This window comes from Panulirus ornatus, chromosome 30 (genome assembly GCF_036320965.1).
Source record: "Panulirus ornatus isolate Po-2019 chromosome 30, ASM3632096v1, whole genome shotgun sequence".
NCBI lineage: Eukaryota > Metazoa > Arthropoda > Malacostraca > Decapoda > Palinuridae > Panulirus > Panulirus ornatus.
The window spans coordinates 4,806,606-4,825,564 of record NC_092253.1 but is presented as its reverse complement, the minus strand read 5'-3'; the positions used below and the strand labels follow the sequence as shown (position 1 = coordinate 4,825,564).

The following is an 18,959-nucleotide window of genomic DNA, read 5'->3' as shown; positions in this document are numbered from 1 at the left end:
GTCACCAACAAAACACCACCAGCAGCTCACTTCCCCTTTCGATGGCTTCTATCCAGTCACCTCCCCATTCCATCCACGTACCTTTCCTCTCCCCCCTCAAATTCCTGTTCCACCATCTCGTTCTCTCCCTCTTTAATTCCTTCTCATAAACCCATGACTTTACTGTTTAAAGCCTTTGTTGCATTATTCATTGTTCCTCCCCTTTTCGTTAGTCTTTTTATCCTTCTTTCATACTCTACCCTCTCGTACTTCCTCGCCTCACCCACTCTCCCTCCTCCGCCTCTCAGTTCATCTCTCTCTCTCTCTCTCTCTCTCTCTCTCTCTCTCTCTCTCTCTCTCTCTCTCTCTCTCTCTCTCTCTCTCTCTCTCTCAGGCTTCTGTTCTTCATTCAGGCGTGTTAACAAAGAGAGCCGCCTTTTAATTATGAATTCCCCCCCGCACACCCCACCTTTCCCTTCCTCCTCCTGTCCAGGTGTTCAGTGTCTATTGGGTTGGGCGTAGGTTCGAGACCCATGGCTGAAGACGACACATGTGTTCGTCCCCCCTCTGGACGACTCTGGACGACCTCGACGCCCGGAAAGACTCGACCCGAATGACAGACCAGACGAGTTGTGTTCGTACGACCCAGTTGGACGAATGGCCTAAGGGGTCAAGCTTTCCCTCCTAAGAATGCGACGCAGACACGACTCAAAAGGATCGTGGTCCTCACACGACCAAGAGGATCGACTACTACGGCAGTGCAGACAGACATGCAGGGTGCCAGTGGTAGACGACGCCATGGAGGTGGTGATAGGTGAATCGAGTGGAAGAAAGAGGGGGAGAGATGGGATGGAAGGGGAGAGATGGGATGAAAGGGGGACATGGGACGGAAAGGGGGGGAGAGGAGGCTTGGAAGAACAGAGGGATGAGGAGAAAAGTGGGAAAGGGATAGATGGTAGATGGTAAACGACAGAAAATTGGATGGAGGAGAAATGTAGGGAAAAAGAGAGGGATCTGGACGAATGAAGAGGAGGGCTGGACAAAGATGAAGGAGTGGGGTGACGAAGAAGGGAGGAGCGATGGAAGCGCAGGAAGACCGGATGGGGGGGGGGCGAAATAAGAAGGAATGAATAGGAGGAGAAAGGAGCGAGAAGAGGAGAGAGCGATTGACGCAAAAAGAGAGAGAGGGAGAAGTTGGTCAATATCTAATGCATATATCCTCTCATATTGGCAGCACAGTGAAAAATATACATGGCTCTAGAACATAAAACCTTCCTGTACATCTGGAGTTCTGTCCTCTGCACAATTGTGTTTAAGAATTCGTGCAATCATCGTTCAGGGCGGGCGACGCATTCTTAGAAAACGTTGCAAAAGCCAACGATTCGCCTTTAAAGAATCCTTACTAATCTTTTTTTTTTTAATTTTTCGATAACTATGAAAAAGATTCAAAAATAACTCGTCAGGTAAACAAGCACCAGGTTCACGCATTTGTTTATATTCCTCAACACATACTGCGAACGTCATAATAACGAAGAATAAAATGGTGGTGATCGCATTTGATAGGATCAGATCCATTTTTCGCAATAAGGGGGAAGGGGATTTCAACCAGTCTACCAGAAATCCCTCAGGAATGAATGACCGACCGACCTGTCCGTAAAAGCACGTCATGGGGGAAAAGTCCAGAATTTCCCAAGAAACGGCGGGTGGTAGTGTGTGGGGAGGGGAAAGCCATGGGAAGGCCCCGAACTGTGGAGGAGGGGAGGGAAGGAGAACCCTTCGAGATGCCACAGGGTCGACGAGATTCTCTTTCTTGAAAATATCCCACAACCGGATGCGCGTACGTCAAAAATCTTCATCCATTATATTTTTACACCGAGTGAAAAGTGTAAGAAATCTTTTTAAGGTGAATATTTTGGTGGTAAATATAGTGTTGGAGAGTGTGTCAAGAGAGAGAGATGAAGTCTTTATGATGCAACATGTCAGTTTATCTTTGGGGGGTTTAAACATCTTTATTTCTCTCCTCGCTCCATCCTCAGAGTCCTCCATCTTGGCACCCACCCATTTGTCCATCCTCTCGCACGCCATCCCACCCGTCGCCATCTATTTAACCATTGCTCAGCCTCGCCTCTCTGCCAAACACCCTTCTTTCATCCGTCCCCAGCCACCACCTCACCCCTCTTTCTCCTTTCCCCATTGGCTTACCTCCTCCCTCCCTATTCTCTCTCAATTATCTCATTTCTACTTCTCCCATCCCTTCATCGAATCCACCACTCCACTGATCTCCCTACCCTTCCTCCTTACACCCACTCCATCTATCGCCCCCCACAGAGGAGACCAGTCCACCGTTCACACCCGCCAGACTCGCGTTGCTACACCGGTCAATCCTGGACGTCAGGAGACACGCTCGCTTAAGTCTTGCTTGCCGTCTTAAGACGCCCATCACCGTCACCACCAGCGGAGGCGACGACCCAGCCTATGACCCTATAAACTGAGGGTCTTCAAAGGCACCACCACCAAACCGCAAGCTCCTCCCGGCTTAATGAGCCCCCGAGGGCCCCGTGCGTTGACAAGGAACGAACCAGTGGCCAGCAAAGGAGCCAACACCAAGCTGGTTGGGGGCGTCGTTGGCGTCGTCCAGATCGATGCGTGTGTGTGGGGGAGGCCACCACAGCACCAGAGATTGAAAATTGAAGGTGTTCGAATGAAAGCGTTTGAATTAGGTCGAGTTCTCGAGAACAATTATGATATAATCGTGGTGTTGAGGGCACAAGGTTAAGAGTTCAGAAAAAAAAACCATGTTGGAGATTTGTCGTGTGGTTGATGATACAGGTGTAACTAGAAGGCAGAGAAGGGGGTCTGCTGGTCCCCTACTTCTGCACAAATCATTTCCTGTAAAATTTGCAAACGAGCCCCCTTCAATCTCTCCCATGTAAATGGGATGGAGGGTGATCGACAAAGGAGGACAGACGAGAAGTCGTCGTCGTCCTCCTCCCAAAGCAGGTGACACTAGCCTCATGCGAGGTTTTAAAGTTCAGAAAATAAACTCGATATCTATACAATATATTCGTTGACCGACGGTGTCAAGTGTGTGCCAGACGCGAGGATCTGGATGTCCAGCCTGTCACCATTCACCTGGCGCCCCACACACCCGTATCTATTGCAGCTGTACCTATGGCCAGCATCCCTTTATTACACCTGTACTCACGCACCCCAGTTGATACACCACTACACCTGCATTTCCGTACGCCAGCCCCCGTCAAATCGAATTTCCTCAACCTCTACACAGTCTTCCTTTATGAAGAAAGGTCTGCACTCCTCCCTCACAGAGTTAACACCAGTATCCCTTTCCCTTCGTCAGTATGTTCGCATTCGACGTCCCTACACCTGCACACCTAGCCACCTGCACATATACACACCTATAAACCTGGCCCATCCACCCATGTACCGTTGACTTCTGTTCTATCCACCCCTGTCCCGTTCACCCCCTTCCCATCCACCCCTGTCCCGTTCACCCCCTTCCCATCCACCCCTGTCCCGTTCACCCCCTTCCCATCCACCCCTGTCCCGTTCACCCCCTTCCCATCCACCCTTGTCCCGTCCACCCCCTTCCTATCCACCCCTGTCCCGTCCACCTCCCTGTGCCATCCACCTTCACATATCATAGTGATGAAATTCCTGCATCATTTTTCTCCAAGGTATTTTGCAAGGGAATGGCGGACGTACCGTGCAGAAAAAAATGTAGAGCTATGTCCCTATCAGGATGCCAATCACGGCGTTTGTTGAGTTTTTGCTCAGGCAGGGGAAGTGGGCTATTAAGAGAAGGGGGTGGGGGAGGTGGGGACATATCTATAAAGGACATATTTTCATTAAAAGGGGGGGGGGGATATTGCATTTTTAAGAAGGGAGAGGGAAGATGAGACAGCCATTAATCTTCACCATTTTTGAACGATTGCACTTGGTCCAGACATTTCCAGGAAGTTTACATGTCTTTTCAGTTATCTTCGTTTTCTCTTTTTTAAGTTTCCCGCGAGTCATCACAGGAGCAAGTCAGTCAGTCATTCAGTCAGTCAGTCAAGTGACTTATTTTGGTGACCTTTAATTCTAGCTATGAAAAAAAAATGGTCTATTCCACGACTACCTGGAATTATCTCGCCTTGTTTCCATGCGCTAGGAAACGTCGACTTGTGACCCATGCATCCGAACCCATGCACTTGTACCCAAGCCCTCGTACCCATACGGTCCCTTTGTTTACATCATCCTTAAATCACATTTTGTCAGAAGACAGATTGGAGGTGATCAAAAATTTATGGGTCACCACAGCAAAGCTGGATCTGTTTTCTATTCATTTCCGAAGCATTTGTGATCTCATTCTCGCACCTTCCCTTTTGTATAACCCTTTCCTTATCCTTCACCTAGATCATCAGCTATCTGAAACCCAATTATAAACACTACCATCTTTTCCTCTCCAAGAGACATGTTTGTACATATATATATAATCTACGACTACGAACCAAGCCTCAAGCCCCAGATCCACCACCACCTCACAACTGGGCTGGACAACGCCGTAGACGAGGAATCTACACTTGACAACGGAGCTAAGAAATAACCTCTGTTCGTCTATGGACTCTTCACGTGTCTAATGGTTTCTTCCTTACCTATAGCGAGGAAATGATGGTTACTACTTTATGCATGTGGGGCAAAGACTGTGGCATAATGGAGCAGAAGTGGTGGGTCACAAGTGGCACTGGATAGGGCAAACAAGACCTCTCAGGGCAAATGGAGGTGGAGGCACCACAGAAGAGCTGCCTCTCCGCTAGTGCCTGTATACGTCACCATAGGAGTAGTAGGAGTAACGCCCCTTCGCTTTCCCCTCCCTTCCCATCCTCATCGCTTACCACATCGCCCCCTGGGATATAGAAAATAGGCGTCATCTATCTTATCTACGTAGAGGTGTCGAATGCAACACACATTATGCAAACATTCATCCTATGATTAGTATTCAGGACTCTCTCTCTCTCTCTCTCTCTCTCTCTCTCTCTCTCTCTCTCTCTATCTATCTATCTTTCCTGTCATATTCCCCCTTAAATTGCTCTATATAACTATTGATATTCACTTCCCTATTTGCCACAATGCGGGATGGACTGTGGAGAGAAACTTCCTCAATTACTTGTGTCATTCTCACCCACACACACACACACTCCTGACGGACATTCCCTCTTTGTCCTGAATAAACTTTTCGTCCGCCAGCCTTTTACACCTCTCTCGCCTTCTTTCCCACACACACCAGCAGTTTCTCCCACTAACCATATCCCTTTCGCCAACACTTTTGTTTCTCCCTCATTGTCCTATTTCCACCTACACTCACCACCAGTCACGTCTTCCTTCAAAAGCTCATTCTTTGCTACCATACCACCAGACTACAGTGCTGGGAGACATGATTCTAACCTGGTTTCTGTCAATCATTCCCAGTACCACAGCAGGTGGATTACGGACATACATACAGGTGTGCATAGCAGGGGACTAGGGGATTCCTCAACACTTTTTCTCTACTGCAGGATTGAATTTGGGGGAAGCCCAGTACTACGAAATTCCCTGCCAAAGGTGAGTACAGCCACGGACGAAAGATAGAACATCACATACAGAAACACAAGTAAAGATTATGAATAAAAGAGATTTGTCGTGTCCATCTTAATGACTGTCGCAAATCTTGCAATCCTGGACCCCATGACAAGAATCCTGGTCCTCCAGACGACCTACGCTACGCTGGAAATTCATGCCTTACCTTCGTATTACATGTACTGGAATGATTAAAAGTATTAGACCATCTTGCGTGTCTCTCAATCCCCTTTTACGCTTCGGTAGAAAACGCAAGGCTTCTGAGGGCTGGCTCCATGACCATTGCCTCTTCGGATTTCACTCGATAACCATCGTACTTCATCATGGACAGACAACCTGCAAAGAGTAAGGCTTTAGTAAGAGACAAACATGCTACGTACATACGTAAAATGAAAAGGAAAAACAGCTTGTGTGTTTAAATTAATGGTTAAAGAGACGGGCCTGACCCATCTATGGAGGACGTAGATATGAACATGAATCGTCTACGATTTACTTACACACACGTCATACACACGAGACGTATCCATGTAGACATACAGATGTTATAAATTGCAACAAAGTAGATATACAAAACTCTAGACTCGTTTACTTAGCCCCATTAAGATACAGGCACCTAGACAGACTTCTAGGATTGTTTGATCATCTAGGTAGATCCACACGATTATCAAACCATCTAGAAAGATATTCTAGACAATGTAGATGAGTCTACACGTGCTTAAACGCAGTTAGATGAACTAAAACAATTGCTATACCATCTAGATAGACTGTATATGTGCTAGGCGGTATCTAGAACAAACCTAGATCATAAGTACTCAAAAGTACCTGACGTAAAACTAGAAACTGTTTTGGATACAGCTATGAAACGAGTCGTGTTATATGCCCCAGAGGCTAGCAATAGCCACCAGAGCAAAAGCTGCTTTATTATCTAAAAGCAGAGGGAACGATTTTCATTAGTTATTTCCCATTATCATTATCGATTTCATGACCGCCTGTGTGAAAATGGTGCTGACTGAGACTGGGCTGAAATGAATGTGGCTATGCAACAAAGCTGTCTCATGTCACCATGGGTAGTTAATTACCCCTGTTGGGAGGGACCCGTGATGTGAATGAGAGCAAGTGAAGTGTAGTAATACAACTGTCGCACATGTATGCAGAGGAGTTTCCCATGATTAATGAATGTGAAAATGGAAATTCATTAATTTCATTAAGAGTCCAATGGACAATGTGTATTTGAAAGAAAACGAGTTTCAGTTTTTTGGACAGTCTCTGTATTGTAAAGTTAAATTACGTATATGGAATTGAATATATATACATATATATATATATATATATATATGGAATGGGAGAAACAAAAGTTGAGAAAATGGACAAAAGATGTTAATTACCTTTAGCAAAAAAAGATGTGACATAGAACGTGTCTGAAAGATGTGTATTAATGTATATGTATCGTCTAACTTTTCTATATGGCTATGAGACTTTAGGTTTCCAGGAGGCGTATAGATGATATACGAGACACGCCGAAGTTAATATCATACGTAATATTAAATGCAAAAGTTTGGAACAGACGGGAAAGGTTATGAGCGATAACCAAGCGAGTTTGGCAATCACAAAAATGCTGTGTTGATTGGCACGGTATACGATCGAAACAGCACAATTCAAGGTCAGAATGGGAGAGATAATAGACCCCCCCCCCCATGCATTCATAGAACGAAAGGCTTGGGGGAGGAGGTGAGGTCGTCAAAGGTTACGTTGCTGGATTCTGTGCATAATGGAAAGGGGGTCTAGGATGACATGACCTGAGCATGCCATTACAGACTACCCTGACCAGTTAATTACTTGATTATAAAGTCGATGCATACGAGGTGTTAAACCATTGCCGAGGCTACAGACCATGGATATATATGGCTATAGTTACGTCACGAGGCTGCGAACCTTGGATATATATGGCAATAGTTTCGTCACGAGGCTACAGACCATGGATATATGGTGGGAGTGCATGACAGATTTCGCAAGCAAAGACTTAGGATGGCTCAGAGCAATCGTGACAGTTGCCAGTTACACGGAGAATGTTGCAAACAACCCTTAGATGTAGCAAGATTATTTCATCCCTTACTACCCTTACCTTGATATAGTAAGTGGTATGAGACACCCCATATGGTGATGGTGAGAGACTTGCATTTATCATGTAACACCTGGTGATGGTGAAAGGCCTCGCTCGACACACCATGGGGCACACCCCTGGTGATAGTGCAAGAGCCCGATACAACATGCGGGACACCCTGGTGATAGTTTAAGGGACTGGACACACAATATGGGACATCCAAGTGATAGTGAAGAATCGACACCATGTGGGACACTCTGGTGATAGTGAAAGACATCGACACCATGTGGGACACCCTGATATAGACGGACCTCGATACACCATGTGGGACACCCTGATACAGACGGACCTCGATACACCATGTGGGACACCCTGATACAGACGAATCTCGATTCATTATGTGGGACACCTTGATACAGATGGACCTAAACCCTGATACAGACGGACCTCGATACACCATGTGGGACACCTTAATACAGATGGACCTGGGCACACCATGTGGGACACCCTGATACAGATGGACCTGGGCACACCATGTGGGACACCCTGATACAGATGGACCTGGGCACACCATGTGGGACACCCTGATACAGATGGACCTGGGCACACCATGTGGGACACTTTGATACAGATGGACCCGGACACCATGTGGGACACCCTGATACAGATGGACCTGGACACATGTGGGACACCCTGATGCAGATGGACCTGGACACACCATGTGGGACACCGATACAGATGGGCCTGGACACACCATGTGGGACACTTTGATACAGATGGACCCGGACACCATGTGGGACACCCTGTTGCAGATGGACATGGACACCATGTGGGACACCCTGATGCAGATGGACGGACACACCATGTGGGACACCATGATACAGATGGACCTGGACACCATGTGGGACACCCTGATACAGATGGACCTCGATACACCATGTGGGACACCTTGATACAGATGGACATGGACATCATGTGGGACACCCTGATACAGATGGACCTGGACACCATGTGAAACATCCTGATACAGATGGACCTCGATACACCATGTGGGACACCTTGATACAGATGGACCTCGATACACCATGTGGGACACCCTGATACAGATGGACCTGGACACCATGTGGGACACCCTGATACAGATGGACCTGGACACCATGTGGGACACCCTGATACAGATGGACCTCGATACACCATGTGGGACACCCTGATACAGATGGACCTCGATACACCATGTGGGACACCTTGATAGATGGACCTCGATACACCATGTGGGACACCCTGATACAGATGGACCTAAACCCTGATACGGACGGACCTCGATACACCATGTGGGACACCTTAATACAGATGGACCTTGACACCATGTGGGGCACCCCGTCAATAACGATGGGCCTCGACACTATGTGGAACGCCCTTTCAAAAACAATAGGCCTCGAGACACCATGCGGGACACCCTGGTGATACGGACGGGCCTCGGCACACCATGTGGAACGCCCTGTCATAAACGATAGGCCTCGACACACCATGCGGGACACCCTGGTGATACGGACGGGCCTCGGCACACCATGTGGAACGCCCTGTCATAAACGATAGGCCTCGACACACCATGTGGAACGCCCTAGTGACACAGACGGACCTGGACATATGTGGAACACCCTGTCTATAACGATCGTCCCTGAGACACCATGTGGAACGCCCTGGTGATACGGACGGGCCTCGACACACCATGTGGATTCCCAGGCGAGAGGAAGGGTCCTTGATGTATGGGTGGGGGAATGGGCGTACATCACAATATCAGTGCTAAACATATGTCCACCAAAGGACGAAAGTCCATTTCAGCTCCGCATTGCCTTTAGTTAACTTTGGGTACAGAGACATTTTGCTCCGTGGTGCTGGTGTAGTGTTTAGAGAATACAGCAATACATTCCGAGATGTAATTTGTGTATTTCAAAATATAGCAGATGCCTCGAAGTAATTTGTGTATTATGTTTTATTGAACGATATCAAATAAGGCGATATTAGCAAGGGTTATGCATTTCGGGAAATAAATGTGGGGGGGGGGGGGTTGCTGATTAATGTTGAAATACACATTAAACTTGTAGAAAAGAAATCTATGATAATCTCAAACACCAATTAGCCAATTAAGCCATTTTCCCCTTATCTAGGTACTATAACCTTATTTCATATCGTTTACCGAAATATAAAACTCAATTTTCATACTGTTATTGTATTTTCTAAACACTACATCAGTGCGGAAGAAAGTCACTCAATACGTAAAAGCGATGCAAAGCTAAATCACCCAGAACAGCTTACCGGGCCTGTGTCTTTGTTCGTACAATACCAGTGTAAACCCCAGGGTCAATTATCCAACAAATAACAGTAATAGTGTAAGAACACCATAGCTTCTAAGCTCACGAATCACTAAAAACTTTATATTATTCATTTATACACTAATTCACTTACATAAATGAATAAAGTCCTTGAAGAAGTGAAATCAGATGGTAGTTAAAACGCGCTTTCACTCGTACGTGAAACGACCATTTGGTCGTGTGTGGCTTGTTACCCTGTGTCCTGCTTTCGTCACTTCTTCCCCATAATCGAACAGGAACAAGCACGTTAATGCAACAACCTTCCTAAGTCTACCTTACTAGAGAAACAATCGTTAAGCACACTGTTTACTAGCGTCAAAAATGATTTATATACTAAGTTTTACATATCTAAAGTTTATATGTAGCCAAAACTCCACGCACATAATGACTAGGGTTCCTCCAGCCAACCCTTCAAAAGCGCTAACACATCAAACGGCCTCGTTTCCTGGATAGGTATGGCACAACAGATGATCTATCTACGCAGTTAAAACCTCAAGTAACGTATCCCCACCAGCTACGAGAAGCCTTACAACAGATCAGAGGCTTCTTAACTTCGTCGTAATCACTTACAAATATGCGAATTTGATGGCTAATGGGTCAATAGCTTACTTACGTCGGTTATGGACGCAGCGAGATCTACCCTCCACGGTTGTCAGAATGCAAATGGACGCCACAAGCCCCTCGACACGTCAGCATTACATTTGTGATCAAGAGAAGTATGTACGAAGGTTGCACTGTCACTACCTGGCAACGCGGTAGTAAGGACGCTGCAACATAGATGGCGCTGGTATGCCGTTTTCATACGAAATAAAAACAGCTCCGATATTGCTTCAGCAAACAACTTTCTCTATAGATTTGACGATCTACGGTATCAGAAAATAAATGCACATCGAATTCGTGTTAATAGATTGATCACTTTATATGGCGCTATGAGAAGAGGGAGGAATAAAGGCCTCTATAAACACCAAGGATTCAACCCAGGATCCGGATTCGGGCCTCCTCGTGACGTATCAAAGCGTTAATCCATCGACGTAGACTCGTTCCTCGGAAATTGTATATTTGATTACACAATTAACTGCGTCACCTTGGCGGCACCTCTTCTCTCTCTCTCTCTCTCTCTCTCTCTCTCTCTCTCTCTCTCTCTCTCTCTCTCTTTGCTGATATAATTGCGAAAGAAAAAAGAAAAAAATTTTTCGTTGATCTGGGTGATTCTCTTCACCAGCAACACATCTAAGTGACCTGTTGTTGTCCTGGGTCATTCAGAGACAGAAATACAAGCAGTTGTGCTGGTTAACCTCTAAACACACGACTGTACGACTCTAGTAAAGCAGGACGGTACGATCCTTGAGCACGACGGTACGATCCTTGAACACGACGGTACGATCCTTGAGCACGACGGTACGATCCTTGAGCACGACGGTACGGCCCTTGAGCACGACGGTACGATCTTCGAACACAACGGTACGATCCTGGAGCAAGACGGTACGATCCTTGAGCACGACGGTACGATCCTTGAGCACGACAGTACGACCTTGAAACGCGAAGGTACGACCTTTGATCACGACGGTACGACCCTTGAGCAAGACGGTACGATCCTTGGGCACTACAGTACAATACGAATCTTGCGTATGATGGCCTGGTGCATGACCTGACCCTTACGAGTCAGGTCAAAGACTAGATCATCATACCTTGACAAGGGTCGTACCGTCGTGGTTAAAGTTCGTATCGTCCAGAAACTCACATACAAGATAATCTGAGAAGGTCTCTTCAATCTAATATGAAGATTTTTTAATGAACAAAAACTATATGGTTGTAGGCTATGCTGATGTCTTCGCTGGTCAAGAATACAATTGATCTTCACTGTATTCTGCTGTTTACAATTATTTCACCACACACACACACACACACACACACACACACACACACACACACACAAACATCTGTTTTGAGGCTGAATACGACACAAAGTCATCAATGAAATTCACAGGAAATAAAACCCAACTCGACTTTATTACATTTTTAATAAAAACTGATAAGTCTTTGTACACAATTTATACATTGGCTATTTGTTACTACCAGCTGCTCTTGAGATTAGAAAATATAAAAAAGAACACGTAGCAAAATATATAGTATTAGTAATCAAGGTAAAGAAGATATCCTATGAATTCAGATCACAGTGAAGTTGTCTCCAAAATTTCGTAGGATAAAGATTACCTAATTCAGAAATTTGAAGTCTCTTGTAAATTTCAGTATATGAGCTTTACGTCTCTGAAGGCCTAGGTTGATTGGTTCTCTTTCTTTTTTTGTTTTTTGTAAGTCTATCAATATATTCTTATTATCATTTACAGACTGAGCAATGGCTTATATATATAGGGACTGTGTTCGGAAATAATGCTTTTAATGAATGATCTTGTTCTCAAACACTTGGATATTCTTTTTTTGATGGACACCATAAGACCTTCACAAAACACTGTGTGATACTATAATTTCTCTCAATATATAATAACTGATAATCTTCCATAGTCTCGACCAATCTTTGTATGAATTGACTGTAGATCATAATCATCCTTGATAGCAAAGGTACGACAATTTCTATCCTCGGATATGATAGCCTGGCCTTTTCTGACCTGAACCTTAAAGTTTACATTAGAAAAGGCCAGACCATTAGGCTCAAGGGTCGTATCATTATGCTCAGCCTTTAAGTCCTAACCAACATGTAAACAAAATTAACTTTCTCCAACACAAAGTATCAAAAACCAATAAACATCTTATTCCTAGGTTTAAGGAGATACACATATGACTCTTTTTAATGTTCCTACTTCTTATAATGTCTTTATAATCAAGTTTCATTATAGAGTAATACAGTAAATGATCTATCACTAAATCATATCTTTTTTCACTGAAAATCAGTACGGTCATATAATCAAAGATACAATGATGTTTTCAGTCAACAACACATTAAATAATTAATAAAGAATAAGTATATAAATGAGCATGAAGCAGCGACGTGTTATCAAAATTAGTATAGTTATGGCGATGATAACATGGAGAACACACTGTGCTCTCACGAACAGTATTATGAAACAGGGGAGGGTGGGGGGTAATTGTGGCCTCGAGAACAATAATATTGCCATCCAGGAGCCACCACTGGGATGCTGTGGAACATTCACAAAAGCCTCGGCCTTAAGGAGAAAGGGAGTGGTAGAGCGTAGCGCTTCGGCCCGTCCGTTAAGCTGGAGTTGGAAACATAAGATCACATGTAAACAAAGACTCAGCTGATGTCGCGTTCAAGTTTGCGAGAACACAACGCTAGGGGGAAGAAATTGAGAGATAAATGGAGGTACAGAGAACAGGAGAGAATGGAGGAGGAATTCTTTTTTTTTTTAGATAAATGACAAATAAGGATCCGTGTAAAGATTAAAAGATCAATTTCTATATTTTAACCAACTCTCGGGCCAATGCGCTGTACAATTCACCATCAATTTCACTGACAATTGGGGATTAATTTACGTGATTAAGGTAAGAGAATCAATAACAAAAGACTAGATTCTAATAATCAATATAGAAGGTAAATATTACTAACTGCATATTCATCCTAAACTTACGTTCAGTGATAGTGTGGGGAAGGGGCAGGAAGGGAGGGAGGGAGGGAGGGAATGTAACGATGATGAATGAATGTGAGTGATAATGATGTTAATAGTAACTACATGTTATTAACAGGTTTTAAGCTAAAAGTCCCAACCCTCGTCCATCGCCTGTCCTCGAAACTTGACTTCTGAGAACTTCAACCCGATCAATTCATCCCATTCTGAACGTTGGTCGCCCTAAATAGGCAACCAGTCTGGGGAAGGCGGTGGTCAGCACAGGTTATACAACCCACACACAACCCCTTAAGAAAAGAGACACCACCTCACTACAGTTACACACAGTTCTACTCATACAACCACCTCGTTATCTCACTGAATTAAAGATCCAGTTCTTACCTTTTGCTCTGAGGTTTCATCGCGTTATCCCGGCAGTCAACTTGGAGAAACATTATACTCGTTACTTGATTGATTGCACCTTCTCCACCTACAAGGGTGGATTATGAAACAGAACAGAGGTAATGTTCTGCCCTGACCGTACACGGATTTGCCGAAGACCCCGCCTAAGGGGTCTTTTGCTAGCTCTCTGTGGCTCTCATATACCTCAGGGTGACCGTCCGATGCTGCTGAATTCCTTCCTTCCATCCTCCTCTCGCACGTCAAGACAAATAGTCAAGCAACGTTTCTTTTTCCTCATGACGTTTCCTCAGAGTGAGAGCTACGCCTCTCGTCATATCCAGTAAGGATAAACGTTCACCTCTCAATATGGCGTATTAGGCATAAGAAAAAAAGAAAAAAGATTCTTCCTCGACCAAGTTTGTTAAGACGGAGGAGGAGGAATAACAAAAATCGGGTTTTGCTTCACTATCTTCTCTCCATCTACGTCGAGTCGTAGATTAGGATACTCTTACATGTCCTTCAGCAGACGAACCTCGTCGTAGAACCATCAGGTCCTCTGGTATTTCTGGCTTCCCTCCCTCCCCCCAACCCCCACCACCCGTGTCAGTAAGTTCCAGCGTGTTAACCCCAACTACAGCGTGAGCGAAGCAGCTGCCGTCCGTTGCAGGGATGAGGATATATTGATTCACTACTGCTCTCTGAAAAAATTAAGCTAATGGTTCTGAAAACCTTTGAGGTCCTCCAGGTACTTGCTTCATGATACAGCTCGACACCCATCATGACACCCGCTTCGGGTGATATGGAGCGTGTCTGCTGAGAGGGCTTTTAAAGCTTCGCAAACAGAAAAGGTTCACACGATCCGATACAGTGTCGACGGAGTGTCTGCTGAGAGGGCTTTCGAAGCTTCGCAAACAGAAAAAGTTCACACGATCCGATAGTGTCGACGGAGTGTCTGCTGAGAGCGCTTTCGAAGCTTCACAAATAGAAAAGGTTCACGCGATCCGATACAGTGTCGACTTAGTGTCTGCTGAGGGATTTGAAGCTTCACAAACAGAAGAGGTTCATATGATCCGATACCGTATCAGTGAAGTCAGGGATTCCTTTCCTTTGTAGAGATGACTAAAACAGCACTTAATCCATTGAGCACCAAGAGAGACTCCTCAAATTTATCATATTGATCGTCTAAGACGTTTGCACATATGCCACCGCTCTCAAAGCATTCTTACTCTTTCCCCCTCTCTCTCTCTTTCTTTCTCTCTTTTCAGAGGATTCGAAGCTAGGCCAGAGCGTCACAGAGGGTTATTAGTCATTAAAATATATCTTTGATTCCTATACACTTTTCGCACCTTGGAAGAATTAATCAGCCTACAATATTTTGTCTAATTTACATACATACTTTTTTTTTACCATTCGCATCATCTTCTAAGTTTCTAGTTTAAAGACTGTGTTAATTTGCATTATTTTTTTTCTACTTCCATTCTTAGAAAAAAGTGAAGGAAAAAAAAAGACAGGATCCTTAAATTAAGTCATAGGCACCAACAACTGAAGGGGATGGAACTTAGGCACGTCTCCCTAAAACTGATCTTTAAGGACAGGTAAATGTACCCCTGAAACTAGCAATAATGTAACGCTTCCCTTAAGCTGATATTAGTATCCCTTAAATAAAAAATAACATCTGAGGTTATCTAGGGCAAGCATCCCTTAAGGGCAATCATAAGGGTCCTAAAAACTGATGGGGGTTACGTACCCCCCAAAACTAGTATCAAGGGACATAAAATACGTATCCCTAAAAACTGACTTTAAATAACCCAAAAACCTTGTTCCAAGGGACCCAACATCGTCCCTTAAGTCTGTCCCCGACCTTTGTACAACCTCTAGTCGCCCTAAGGGTCTATTGACGTCTCCACTTGGCCCTTAGAGCTTCCCTTTCTCTATATCGTATGTCATTAGTTGGATCATCACCATCTCCAACCTCAGGATCACGACGAGGTATTTCGTATTTATGCACCGAGTCAAAATTTCTACACTGGTACAACACCGATATCAAATGACTTTAAAAACAACATCCCATGTTTGTATTTTTGTTAGAATTAAGTAATCAGGTATCCCCTTAGGAGGCGTGAGGAGTGGAAAAAGAATATCACCTTTTACATAAAGTTGATGATAATCTGAGAGGAGAGAAAACGTAATGTCAGGACTGTCACAGCAAGTTTATGTTCGGCTGTTACCCCCACACACTACCCTCCCGAGGCATCTCCAACGACCTTCATTTTGGGGAGGGATCCCAGATTCCCGGACCACACTTAGGGTCGTAAGTCCTACTTACAAGGACCAGTGATGGTCCCATCAGGTCCTGACGAGCACCTAAGCCGTCTCCCTCACCCATCATGTGCTCAAGACAAGACCTGAACGGCGTCTGAATCCCCCCAGTCACAAACCACCAACCGCATTCCCGTTTTCTATCATCTTGAATGCAATGGTTATCCCTTTATATATATATATATATATATATATATATATATATATATATATATATATATATATATATATATATATATATAATGTTGTGTTGTGTGTGTGTGTGTGTGTGTGTGTGTGTAACTACACCAAAACTGTCCAGACCTTATTTTCCAACCAACACCCAATTGTTGTTTCATTCAGAAGAGATTTCCCAATTCGGGCGAAAAATTCTAAAGCCCGTCGGGTGAAACTGCACGAAATTTTTTCCCTTTCCTTCGCATCTAGATTACGAAACGAGGTCGTATATTTCTCGGGAGGGGGATCTGGTTGTGAGTGTTCATTCTTCAGGGATATATCAAGGCTGTTATAAAGAAATATGAAGGTTATTTATACTTCAGGGAGTCTCTTGTTGGGGAGGGGGGGGGGGGGGGGTTCGTCAGAGACACCCCACGGATCATTTCTTGATTTTTGGGCCTTCACTTCGAACGAGCTTAAGGTGTGGCGTTGGTGGCGGTGGTAAGACAAAGCAATTGTGCTTATTGGGTGTGGGGTTGAAAGGGAATTGTCGTTATGTTATATGAACTTATGGCGGGTTCTGTGTACTTAAAGCATGCACCAGCATTACGAGATCAGGGCGTCTGTATGTTATAGAGATGTACGGTGGTCTGATGGCCTTTGACACTAACCCAAGCACTTGCTATGGGAAAGACAAAGAAAATATATAAGACTCTGTTCTAATAGTCGTTTTGGTGGTGGAGGTGTTGGAGAAACCTGGACATTTTTAAAAGCCCCCCATCCGGTGACAGTGTTGGATTGGTGATGACGACCAAGTACAACTGTTGGAGAGGAATATTCCATTGTAAACCATGAATGTTGGAGAACATGAATCATTATGTTGTCGAAAAATTCCAATCAGTCGTGGTTGTTGGAGACGTCAGGAGCTCCTACAATGAGAAGGTAGAGGAATCGACCCAGGGTAGAAAACCCCCAGCAGGAGTGGCCTATTTTGCCCCTTTGGGGTACCCCATATTCCCTTCACAAAGTGACGACTGAAGAGAGACGAGTCAGACAGCGTGACTAAAATCCTCTAGGTTCCTTCACCAGGATGCTCAGTGCTTCTGCAGGAGCCATGACAAACTCCTTCAGAAGACTCGGCACTCCTGATGGTGAGTTTTGCTGCAGCTCCTGTAGGAGCCGTAGAAGGTAATCGTAGAGAAGAGGAAATGTATCCACAGGAGGAGGAGGAGGGGTCGGTCACAGTTGGTTCAAGAACAAGGAACTCTAATGATGCCTCGGCGAACTCAGTACTTCCCGGAGTAGTGGCTGCCGGTGGTGGAGGGAGGGCCGCGGGAGTGTGGGCCGTGGTGGTGGCGCTCGTGTTTCAGGGAGTGGTGGCCGGAGTAGCGGGAGTTGGGCCGGGAGTGGACGATGGCGTAGTGGTCACTGTGTGAGGACACGGAACGGGCTGAGTTCATCGTGGACGCTCCCGACGTGTAGCCCTTGCCGTTCAGTGAGTACCTGTAAGGGGGAGAGAGGTACAGGTGAGAGGTGTGTGAGTGACGGGAGGTACAGGTGAGAGGCTCCTGAGGGGTGAGATACGAGTGAATGGAGGTGGCTGTGAGGGAGAGGTGCAGGTGAGAGAAGGTATACCTGTGAGGGAGAGGTGCAGGTGAGACGTAAGTGCCTTTGGAAAGGAGATACAGATGAGAGATGCCTGTGGGAGAGTAATACAGGTGAGAGGCAACTGAACATTGGGAGAGTTGCGAGGGTCGTGTTTGGAAGAGGTTAAGGAGAGAGAGAGAGAGAGAGAGAGAGAGAGAGAGAGAGAGAGAGAGAGAGAGAGAGAGAGAGAGTTAACATCATATGATTAAATGAAAACATATACACATGAAAACACACACACACACATATATATAAACACATGCGTACATATCCATACGTATGCTATGTGTATGTGCATATACACATAGGAACAAAGACATGGAACATGTATACAAGACGAGTACGAGTGTAAAACCCTCTCCCCGTAACACACAAATAGCGATCACACACATACACACTCACACACACAGGTATCAACATATCGATCAGCCTCGAGGCGGGGAAGATGAACATCTGGGTTGGGTGTGGGCCGAATGGCCACACCACAGGATTCAATCCCATGCAGTCCCGTACTGACCCATGGCGTGGGTGTGTGTGTGTGTGTGTGTGTGTGTGTGTGTGTGTGTGTGTGTGTGTGTGTGTGTGTGTGTGCGCGCGCGAGCGCGCGCATCTTTGACATAAGTCAGCGTGACATGCTCATTAAACTTCATAAGTCTCTCCCAGATTTATATCTCCTCACGATCGAGCCTTATTTTACGATTATTTCTCACCATTAAACGCGAGGGTTCGCCATACAAATCTGAGCTGCCTCTCACATCCACTGAGCTCCCCTCATCACTTGGGGGG

General features: G+C 45.2%; 1 protein-coding gene and 1 long non-coding RNA gene across 3 annotated transcripts in view; both read right to left on the bottom strand.

The window, feature by feature from the left end:
* The window catches only part of LOC139758343 (uncharacterized), a 41,935-nt gene extending 31,215 nt beyond the window's left edge, over nt 1-10,720 (bottom strand). For both annotated transcript variants that reach the window (XR_011714799.1, XR_011714800.1), the window contains exons 1-2: nt 10,682-10,720; nt 5,762-5,931 (exon numbers count right to left, since the gene is read on the bottom strand). This is a non-coding gene — a long non-coding RNA (uncharacterized lncRNA). The remainder of the gene's footprint in view (nt 1-5,761; nt 5,932-10,681) is intronic.
* Nucleotides 10,721-15,527: 4,807 nt separating this feature from the next.
* Nucleotides 15,528-18,959, bottom strand: part of LOC139758341 (uncharacterized) — a 277,842-nt gene continuing 274,410 nt past the window's right edge. Inside the window, exon 10 of the mRNA XM_071679630.1 lies at nt 15,528-18,029. Within this exon, the coding sequence (XP_071535731.1) occupies nt 17,813-18,029 (217 nt within the window). The 3' untranslated portion in view covers nt 15,528-17,812. The remainder of the gene's footprint in view (nt 18,030-18,959) is intronic.